This window comes from Athene cunicularia (genome assembly GCF_003259725.1).
Source record: "Athene cunicularia isolate RWA chromosome 1 unlocalized genomic scaffold, athCun1 chr1_part1, whole genome shotgun sequence".
Lineage (NCBI taxonomy): Eukaryota > Metazoa > Chordata > Aves > Strigiformes > Strigidae > Athene > Athene cunicularia.
In genome coordinates, this window is record NW_020799091.1 from 22,916,484 (window position 1) to 22,927,830 (window position 11,347).

An 11,347-nucleotide genomic window follows, 5' to 3' on the forward strand; every position below is an offset into this window, starting at 1 on the left:
TTCAGATTTGTTTCTAAATAAAAGTAGGAAGAAGGTATTAATCCTTGAGTGGCATTTTCTTGAAATCAAACTAACTTTTCTGTTGGCACTGGTACCTCAGGTAAGTCCGAAGCTGTGGTTATGGCTGGCACGAATTACCTTCCTCTTCCCCGTTACCTTTTGCATAACAATCTGCTTGTGTAAGAGCAACACATTTCCAGCCAAGGAAAGGAGAAAGGAAAAAAAAATTAAAATCACACATACATGAGAAATGCATGAAAAAAGTACAGCCAATAAATTTCACCAATGGTGGAACATTTAGAGATACATACATCTTTAACTGCCTACACGCATACGCAGTATTTGTTTAAGTGGAGAGTAGGGACACATCAGCAATTTAGACCACAGTGGAGCTTCAGCATGACTGCAATCTGGCTCTTCAGCTGTTGCACAATGGAAAGGGTGCAGAGAAAGATGAGGAAGAGGAGATGAATGAATAAATGGATATATATTCTGGATCTGGAAGGTGTGAAAGTGAGGTATATTCTTTCTGACAAGTACACACCACCCAAGCTTCCTTGCTTCTCCTCTTACTGACCTTTTCTCATCCTTTTCACCATAAGTGAGGTGATAGTTGTCTTTTCTGTCACTCCCTCTCAACTACAAAGAATTTTCCAGCTTTACGCATGTCTTATAATTGTCAGAGGTTACTCTTTCTGATAAATCTTCTGATTAACTGTTAACTAGGTGTCATTTGATTTGTCCTTCCACTCTCTGCATACTCTATTGCCCCTCTCACCTTCATTATTTGCTATTTCATCAAGCACTCACGATTTTTCTCATCCATAGCTATCCTTCATGATCTTCCTGACTCCACAGGCCCTTTCTTTTTCTGGTCCATCCCACCATACCTCTTGCTTTCTGCTTCCCTCCTCCTGTTTGTGGTTACACTCATGTCCTTCTACAGGTGAAAGTGCCAGCCACCACAGCATCATAAACTGGGTCTACCCTCAGCACTCCATTCCCGGGCATCACAAGCACTGCTTTAAAGATAGATGCACAGAACACATTGCAACATTTTATGGAGCGCAGCAATACATCAGGGCAATTTTGTGCTTCTCCAGAAAAGCAAAAGCGACAGAGAGCTGGTGGAGAAGCCACACCCTGTTTACAGTCTCCACAAAAAAAACCCAAAAAAAACCAGAACATACATGAATACAATCACATTGGGAAACCCCCCCCCAATGAAATTGTGTTTTAAAAACATGGGATGAAATTCATCATCTATGTAATTTAGCTCACTCTACATATGTCAATGTTTCCCATTTTTCTGATAGCTCTGTGGGCCTTATATAGACATTTATATGAATAAAATTTTAGATTTTTACTGTCAAGGTTTTACTAATTTCTGCTGCTTGTCTTCCCTAGCAAATCAACACTCTACCTGTGTTACTGGGATAATTTTCTCAGTAATGGAGTTGTTAATAGTAAGGTTACTGTTCCATCTGAGGAATAAACACCACCCTTAACTTTGAGAAAAAAAAACAATATTAAAAAAAAAAAGAAAGAAAAGAAGGAAAGAACTGCTCTTAGCTTAAATTTCTCCTCACATCACCAGAATTTTAAGTAAAAACTGGAAAAAACACCAACAAAAACATCAAATCACTGATTACCAATGTTAATTATAGGTCTTATCAGCGTACCACAAACCATACACATATTTCCTCCAGTGCGTTTGAATCAGGTCTACAGTGAAATTTTCTCCTTATGTTCATAGTCCCAAAAGAATCTAGTTGAAGGGAAGCATTAAGCCTGGTCTCAGAAGAAAACATGGTAAGTTGTGCACCTCTGGATGAAAGAATAGGAATGATTAAAGACTTTTGTCACTTGACATTGTAAAGAGACTGGGATGTAATTACGACTGACAGGATGAAAGGCAGAAGTAGGATAAAACATGTAACAGGCACCTTTCCCTGCAGGTAGGCATCACTATCAGTTCATGTACTGGTTTAGATCCTGATACAAGTGAATTAAATACCAGAGCCTGAAGCTTCTTGCCAACAGACACCTTCTTTCTGCTTACTGGTCTCTACTCTCAATCTCTCTGTACCACACTCAAGGATGTACTGAGAAGGTATAAATCCCAAATGGCTTTAAAATGTGACCTTCTGCCACACAAAACAAAGTTATCTCAATTTTGATTTTTATTACAGGGAGAGGTTGATACTGGGTGGCTGGGGGGGGGGAAGATGGCCAAAGATTCACACCAAAAATCTACAGTGGTTACTTTCTTCCAGGTTATTCATCACATTTAAAATCCTTGGCAGCCAACTGAAGTCCTTCCATGGTGGAATCAAAGTGCGAAGTTTCTGAAATAAAAAAAAAAAAAAAAGAGATTCTGCTGAACCACAACAGCACAGACTGAAGAAAGACTTTAACGGTTGCAGATCTGATCCTCAGACTGAGAAGAGTTCACCTGTCTGATATTTTTAAAAGTCTCTTTTTTATACTCAGTTGTTGGTTATTTTTTAAAAAAGTTTAAAAGAACGGAGAGGAAGCAGATGACAGGGAGCAAAGGAAAAAAAAATGCAAAGAAAATGGAAAAAGAAGAGAACTTTGATGTCAAAACTAGAGACAGTAAGGACCTAGCAGTCTCAAAGCTAATATGAAGAGTAACACAGTGGAATTTTCTTTTCTCCACACATCACAAATGCTATATAATGAATACCCATTCAATCAATACGACTATAGCATAGCTACATCTCATAATTGTTCTGTTATGTTGCAAACTTTTTCCCTTGTTACATTCACTGAGGGCCTCACAGGCCTCCAAGTTACAGAGATCATGCAAGGCAGCAGCACAACTTGATGGTTACTCTTTTCTAAGAGCTCCAGAAACACTGTTCTGGGCGCCTCTTATTCCCCCTGGTAATTATACTCTCCGCTTATGTAAGTTTTAGGCCCAGTTTTCCTGGTAAGCACTGTAAAAGGCAAGTGAGGTTTTCCGGTCACTATTCTGTACATTTCTTCATGCTTCACTTTGTTTAAAATTAGTGGCTAAATGTCAAAGGATAGAGAAAACTTTTTAATTATCATTGTATCAAAGTAGCAACTGGAGAAGGTTTGGCCATGGGATGATATTTTCTGTGACAATACTGTCACAGAATCAAGACAAGATTGCTTTAGTCTGCTTTCTATCTTTTTTGTTTGTTTGTTTTTCCATGCTAGCTGAAAGACAGTCCTGCTTGTCCCAGCGATATGTTCTTGCAAAGAGCCTCGAAGAGCCCCATATCCTGCTGCAGGACAATTTGTTTCAGCTTGATGGACCAGATTAAAAAGTTTTTGGATGTCTTCATGCATTGGATGACAGAGCTGACCTACTTCCCTCTGGCTGCAGAAGCATCGAGTCCAGCAAAGGGAAGCGAAGGGAATAGCACGGCCAGGCAAAGGAGGAGTGGTAATACGAGTCATCAAGAGGTTTGTCTCATCAAAACCATGACCCTATCAGGCTGTCATGGAGGAACTCTTCCTGTAGGGAGTTACTGACCACTACACTTCAAAAAGAAACATGCCAGCTTTTACTTGGCAGTAGTCCTACAGACAAATGCTTAAACTGACATTGGGTTTTGTCTTCTTGTTCTATGTTTGTATAACATCTGGCATTTGTGAGTCCTGGTCTAAGGAGCACCAAAATAATGCTGTTTTCACTGATCTCAGCATTTTTTAAACTGGGATCTCTTGCTTAATATCCAGAACAAATACTGATGTGCTGCCAACACTGCAATCAGGACTTCTCACAACAATTTGAGATTAACTTGTGCTTTCACAGAGGAACACCACCACTGTTCATGCTCCCATTTGAATTAAAAACACCCTTACACAACATGAACGCAGAAGCATGATCATCTGGCTAACAGATTAAATTGCACTTGGCTAGTAATGCTTAGTTTACTTTCCAATCTAAAGGGACTGAAGTGATCGTATTAGATCTCCATTTATTTACTATGGTTTTAAAAGTTTTCAGTAGGAATGCCTCAGTTTTTTTTTCTTTTTTTCTTTCTGACATTTGATGAAATCAAATCTATTTCAACATTTATAGTTGTTTACTTGAGTAGTTTTACAACCAGCCTGGGACATCATTCTTGGCAAGTCTGCTTTTACCAGCAACAAGATTTTGTGGTGAGGAAAGATAACGTTATCCCTCAAAACCAGGGGTGCCGTTGACTGAAAAAAACTCAGCTGCCTTTTACAGCACTGACACATGCAGACTTCAGAGGACCACCAAAATACCCATGTGGGGTCTGGCCAGGGATCTGCATTACCCAGTATCCTGTGCCTGACAGTGAGCATGAATCAACTGAAAACCCTAAAAGATGTTTTTTGCTTTTCATGTAAAGAAAAAAAAATTAATTTCCTAACATCTGTATAAGCTTAAAAGCAGTCTTTCATCTGAAGGTATGGTGGCACATATCATGGTCCCTGGCACCAGGGCTAACTGCCACCCAAGCAAGCAGCCCTGCACGTCTTCCCCTCGCATCTACAGCAGCACAGCCCCATCTGCTCCCTGGCCACAGCTCTGGCACTGAGTTGGATCTTACACAGGCTTATCTAAATTCACCAGTCTAGCAAAAAACTATCTATTTGTTTCCTGTGGGTTTAGAGAGTTAGCGAGTGCCAGAGCTGACAAGTGGAGCAGGGCTGCGAGGAAGGGCACTTCCCGCTTTCGGCAGCAGCGAGCCATCGCACCAGCTCAGCCCGAGGCAGCAGGCCACAGCTCCAAAGCAGCCCAAACCCATCTGACCTCTGGTGTCTCATATTCCCCCTCCAACAGTCATCAGGACTTTCCCCAACTCATTTCAGATGTTGAACTAAAAAAAAAAAACAACCCAAACCAAAAAACTCACAAAACCCCCCAGCTAACTTCCTTTCTTCTCCCAATACAAAGCCCTAACCAGTTTAGCATTCCCAAATCAAAGGCTTTGCTGAGCACTGAAACTGCTGCAAGGAGGATGAGGCTGTGTGGCCAGGACCAGGACAATCAACTGTTACATAGGTTTTGTCTGCCAGCAGGGACCTCCACCATGCCACCCCAGCACAGATCTTCATGACCAAGTCCTTCTGTGTAGAGCCTGCAATGCCTTTTTCTTCTTTTTTTTTTTTTTATTTTAACCAAACACTGACTGCAAGTCTTCTGTCATAGCAAAACAAGTGTTGCTTTAATTCATTCTATATTCCCCAGAACTAACATGAGGCAGCACAGTAAAGTATTAAACTACAATGTCATGTAACAAACTGGGGTTTAACTATGTTTTGTTTCAGACCAGAAGTCAGTGGCTGGCTCTCACACAGAGCTGTTGCACTTGGAACAAGCAGGAAAGGAACACTGAAACGGTTTTTGCAAGTAACTTGGCAGACAGACAGAGGGTAAATTTAAGAGAAAAAAACAGTTTGTTGAATTCAGCAACCAGATAAAGGTATGGACAATAAGGCAGGATACTCTGCTAGCGTATGTCTTTCCTTTCTTGAAGCATACAAAGAAAAATATAATCCATTTCCAGATTAATCAGTGTTTACTTCAGGGTAGAGAACAGAGCTCTCCCAGTTTGTTTCTTTAGCATAAAAACATTTTAATCAATAAACTTGGACATTTCTAGGTAGTAGCTTAGGTTACAAATCCACACTGAGACGGTCAGTCAGTATCATAAGCAAAAATCTTGCCTGTGGAGTGTTCACATTTGCAATATTATAAATAAGTAACATAAAAATTTGTGGCTGATATAGAGCAAAGTATTTGGTGAAAATATTTTTTATTTGCTCACGAACTATTTTAGTATTTGATTATGTAAGAGGACAATACTGCTAACAGATGTTCTTGATGTTATTAATAAACTGTGCTGATAGCACCTTGTGAGATCAGTGCTGTGTCTGTACTACATGGTTCAGAAAGATTCCCCTCATCTTCCGACATTGGTAGTTGGTAAAGGCTAATCAGCAAATGACCTGCAATGTCATTTTTTTGTCATCAATTATATAAAAATGCATAGAATCAAATCAACCCCCATTCAAGAAGTTTCAATTCCGACCCAAATTATACAACCACTTCACTTCTTTCATGAACCTCCACTGAAAATGAAGAAACCTAAAACATCAACTTCTGCTTTTATAACTGTCCCAGTACAGCATGTGTCTGCCTCTGACTTCTCCAGCCATCAACTCATGCTCAGGTCAGGCACAGGACACTGAGTGACACAGACCCCTGGCCAGACCCCAAATGGATGATATTCCAGCAGTCCTGTGGCATCTGGATGGAAATAATTTAAGCCTCAGCATTTGGAATTTTTTTCCTGGCTCAATTTGCCCATGTTGCAAGTTATTCTATTTATATGTACCTCAGTTTACTTGTTTTAAAACTACAGATTAATCCATTTTTCACTTTAGAAAGAACTGACACAAAATGATACAGAAGTTAAGCTAGTCTTTTCCAGCTGGATCCAAAAGTCCTTCCTTCTTGTCACAATCTACCTAAAATATCTCTCAAACAAAATGGAGAAACTTTGCCAAGTTACCAGAGTGTTCAAAAATTCACAAGACAAGCATGAATGCAATAGCATACTTTCTAATACTCACTAGCACACTTTGTCATACCAAATGAAGACATTCATGAAAAATTAACACTTCAATATATGGATTATATTGTGACCTCCTGCTACTAATTCTCTACTGAAAAGCAAAACTGTCACTTTTTCATAACTTGGTGAAATACTGTTTTATTGCTCATATAGTGATCTTCATAATTAGACCCTTAACAGAGTCAGCATTGCTCTCCATGATGAAGCGAAAATAGGACTGAAACAACATGACTCACAGCAGATTGCCACAATAATCAAAGTGGGAATAAAGTCCAGCTCTTGGGCATCCTAGACCACTGCTTTCACTTCACCAGGCAGGTTTTAGATTTCAGAGAAAAAAAATTTATATGACTTGAACAACAAAATGATGCCTTCTCTTTTTCCCATTCAGGCTTAAAAATCCCTTCAACCCTAACTCAAGTTAACTCAATCAAGTAATACTAAATTAAGTGATACTAAATGCACCTTAAAAATTATAACAATGTTCTTTAGCTGCTTTGTCAAATATAATAAAAGAATGAAATACATTCACAAGTGTGACCAATTACCTTTTCCTTAATGCAGAATTTAAGATGGTCAGTCATTAATGAAACACAACATCCACACAGCCAGTGCTAGTGTAGGTCACGATGTTCTCCTCTATCCCTCCTTGAAACAGCTCAATTTTTGGAAGTGTTTCAGAAGAGTCTTGATTCTCTTGCTGATTTTTATCTTCAAGACTAATAGTATCATCTAAAAAAATATACGAATTACAAACTGCAGTTAGAGACCTGAAATGATCTTCTGTAGTCTGTCATTTATATTACATCAGGGTAGAGTATTTCTAGAACAAGCTTTTATTTCATCAAATACTCTTGATTTTGCCTCATAAGTGGCAGAGAAAGGGGGGAGGGGGCAGGAGAGAGAGTGTGTGGATGAGTGTGAAAGAGTGTGTGTGTACTCCTCTCCTATTTTACACAGCAAATCCTATCAGCTTCCAGGGAGCTACTATTGTGTAATTTCAATCTCATATTACAGAACTAAACTAATACAGAAGTCATGGAAAAAGCAACCAGCAACCTTATCACACAACCTCCACACTGTGGTAATCAGCACATGCAGCAGTCCAGAGATTCCCGTGGGCCCTGATACCTTGCTGCTCAACTGTGTCACCTATTATTAAACTGGCAATTTTTTGTGATCATTAAGTTTAAATAAGTTGAAGATGTTCAACCTTTCAGAAATAAAGTCTGAAGAAAGACTTCTTCATGTTAAATGTCCTTCTGATCTGGAATGGGTAAACTTGAGCTAAGTATTGGATTAATTCCATATGGGAAACTTTAAAAGGCAAGAAATCTCAGCACTTGCATCAGGAAATGAGAAGTGATGATCCACAGCAACTATAGCTCTGCCATACTATGTAAACAAAGGCACAAATAAATTTACCACATCCTAGTGCTTTTCCAAAGAGGAGTGCTATCACTCATTTGTGTTGAAAACCTTTGACACACTTCAGCATTAACTAATTTCTCTTCTGAACAAGAAGTATTTTATGTAGGTTTTGCATCACAGAACACACTTACCAGCCAAGGCACCTCCACTCTGCAATCCATTTGTTTTCTGTTTTTCCTAAAATAAATAATAATAGTCCAGAGAAAAGAAAAAAGTATGTGATGAGATTTTGTTCTTTTGGGAAAGAATAAGGTCCATGCTCTACTATATAATTACTATTTCATTGTATTTACATGATTTTCCTCACTTACACTACCAGACACTACAATGCTCCTTAAATAAAAGCAAACCTTCACAAAGCAACAGGGGGGGGGGGGGAAAAAAAAAAGTAATTTGTAAGTTAACACTTTCTAATTAGACAAGGAGAATTAAGTTGGCATCAGTCACTCAGAATGACTTCTCTGCTACAATTTTTTGTAGAAGTAGCCATGAAGAAGCCACAGGTAGCGGAGGATGAAATTTGCTCTGATGATGGGAGAAAAACCATAGAAGGAAAACAACTGGATGATGGTAGGTTGTACTTAATTAATGTAGGCCAGGTCAGGACACAAGGATCAAGGAAAAGGTGTTGGGTTTTTTTTTCCTCCTTCATCTACTTTGTATAAGTTTCTGAAGCTGATCTTTCAAAACCTGAGTGGACCTGGAGCTGATTCTGGAAATATGCAGAAGAGTACATAAAACATCCATCTCCTCGTTGCAAGTATTAAAAAACAAAGCAAATTTACTAGCAAAGAACATCATCTTGCTTATGAACTGAAGAATTCCTCTTTACACCTGGAATATTGGAAAGCCTTCCAAAATCCCCTAAAATTCGTACCTCCACAGAGGTCTTCCACAGTAAATAGATCATCTTTGAAACTTTCCAGTCAAGAGGAACTATATAATCATCTGGCAACAAGGATTCTGCAGAAGAAAATATTTTTTGCAGTTGAGTGTTCAGATCTCTCCATAACCAAAATATATCACTGAATTACAATTTTTCCACACATTATATATATAGACTTTTTAAAGAATGAGCAGATATTTCAATCAGCCAGCAGCAAAGTCAGAATTTAGGTTTTCTAGAATCTAAGGCCAGTGCACACGAGAAGGAAGGAGGAGGGGGAGGGAGACTTGGTTTTGGTTCCTTATTTTTAGGCAAAGGCCTTCCCACCATACTTTCATTTCCCCCACAAACTCCCCCAGAACTAGGCACAAACAAGAAAAAAACAGAAAGCTTTCAGCCCATAAATATAATAGAATGCAACTTAAGTAACACTATTTAAATTTTAAAATGTTTAATTATAGGAATTTGTGTAAAATCACTAAAAAAATCACTTTCTGAAATGTTTTAACTCTAACGCTAAGAAGCTGAAAAGAGATTCTTTGTAGGAAAACAGTCTAAAATATATTCTGTGCTTATATGAGAATCATACAAGCAAGTCTGACAACTAAAACTTTCATTTATGAATAGCAGAAGACATTTATTTATCAAAAATATCCCCTCCAAAAAAAGGCAATAAAAATTGACAGCAATTGACAGTGTTGTAAAATACCATGGCTCAGATGTGTGCATGAATAAACAGTACACAAATAAATAACCTATCAATATATAATAGGCTACAAAAAGCACAAGAATATTTGAATTGTAGGAAAATTATAAAGGAATGAGGACGCGGCCAGCCTTCCACAGAAAGAAGTTGCAATTTTGATGGAAAAAACTCCAACAAAAAGCAATCGGAAGCTGGCAGGGCTTCAAAGAGGTATCAAGGTGGGGTTCTATTTCTTAAAGGTATATTTTCAAAGGAAACTCGTATAAACCCCAGAGAATTTCAACTGCTACTGACTCAGAGAAGAATGATACTTGATTCACTAACCTACTGAGTGCTTCTGAATGCCTGTTTTTAACTTTTCCCCTGGAAGATCCCTGTTTTCAATTCATGGCCAACTTCCTCCAAGATGATGAAATTTAAGATCACAGATACGGAGACTTACCAAATTTGGAGGAGAAAAATGTTTTATATGTAATAATTGATGACATCAGCAGTACTTCTCTGCTCTATTTCAGCTCTATATGGCAAGTTCTTTGGTGTGTGGTGCCAGATTTGGCCAAAGCAGCACTGCAGGCTCTTTGGGGACCAAGCTGAGTAATGCTACCAGGGGGCTGCATCACTGTTCTGGCAGGTAGCATTGCCATCGATTTTTACAATAAAAACATAGAATCCTGAGGTCAGTTTGGGCAGATAAACATACATAAGCTGCTCTTCAGATGTCATCTTTACATTTTCATATGAAAATACATTCTTAACTTTAAATTCTACTGAAACAAACAGGTGTAAAGGGTCTATGTGCTGTAAAACCAGTCTGTGATTTTAATCCTATTGGTTGGCCAAACCAAAGTTACTGCTTCTCCACTGACTAAATTCGGACCAAAGTTACAGAACTTTATGCACAGGGAACGTGGCTCTTTCAGCAGAAGCGTACACAGCACCATGTCCTAGGGTGATTTCCAAACAAATGTCTGTTGTTGTTGCTGGCTACAGCTCCGTAGGGTTACATTAGTCTGCAGTAGATTTGGAAATCATGGTTGTCACACACAACCCCTTTGAGGACTGACCACCATCCTTCTAGCTGCTAACTTAAAATGACTAAACTGAAAGTACAAAAATATGACAACTGGAGCTCTGGAAAGCAACTATACAACACTGAGACACTTCTTAACCATGTATGATTTTAAAAAAAAAAAGGTATTCACCATCAGAAAATGCATCTTGTAAGTTTGATAATCAATGTCAAAATAAAATTAGATTTTGGGAAATATTTTCAGCAGTATCTAAGCCACATAAGAGTATGTGTAAACTTTACTAAGTAAGGAAAAAGGAATGCTACTGTACCAACCAGGTGGAATATAAAAAAACCCAGACATACAAACTTTATATAAGAGCACACATTTTGTACCATACTTTCATTCAGTTTTGTAATCAACATGGTAAAGTTACTCAGTAGGATGTATTAAAACATCAACAAGAACTTCACGCTTTCAAGTTAGTAAGATTTTTTTACTAAAAAGACTGTAAATATGAGGCCAAACCAAATATCACCTCTGATAGTGACAGAAGATTTTTGGTAAAAAACAAAATAAACCCCAAAGCAGCAGTGATTCCTTTCAATAGGATTAGTATTTGATTAATTGGTACCTGCAATAAAGATGACTATTTAAACACAGGGGAGGTTGGTTCTGGGGGTTTTGGGGGAGTGTTTGGGGTTTC

At 38.4% G+C, this 11,347-nt stretch overlaps 1 protein-coding gene across 4 annotated transcripts in view; it reads right to left on the bottom strand.

Moving 5' to 3' along the window:
* LOC113480839 overlaps window positions 1–11,347 on the bottom strand; it is a 51,292-nt gene continuing 39,945 nt past the window's right edge. For 2 of the 4 annotated variants that reach the window (XM_026850053.1, XM_026850046.1), the window contains 4 exons: window positions 8,917–9,002; window positions 8,171–8,216; window positions 7,157–7,340; window positions 1–2,348 (listed from right to left, as the gene is read on the bottom strand). In XM_026850053.1, coding sequence (XP_026705854.1) covers window positions 7,192–7,340; window positions 8,171–8,216; window positions 8,917–9,002 — 281 coding nt within the window. In that variant the 3' untranslated portion in view covers window positions 1–2,348; window positions 7,157–7,191. Of the gene's footprint in view, window positions 2,349–7,156; window positions 7,341–8,170; window positions 8,217–8,916; window positions 9,003–11,347 lie in introns of those variants that run through there. The other 2 variants (XM_026850059.1, XM_026850068.1) reach the window with 2 other exon arrangements.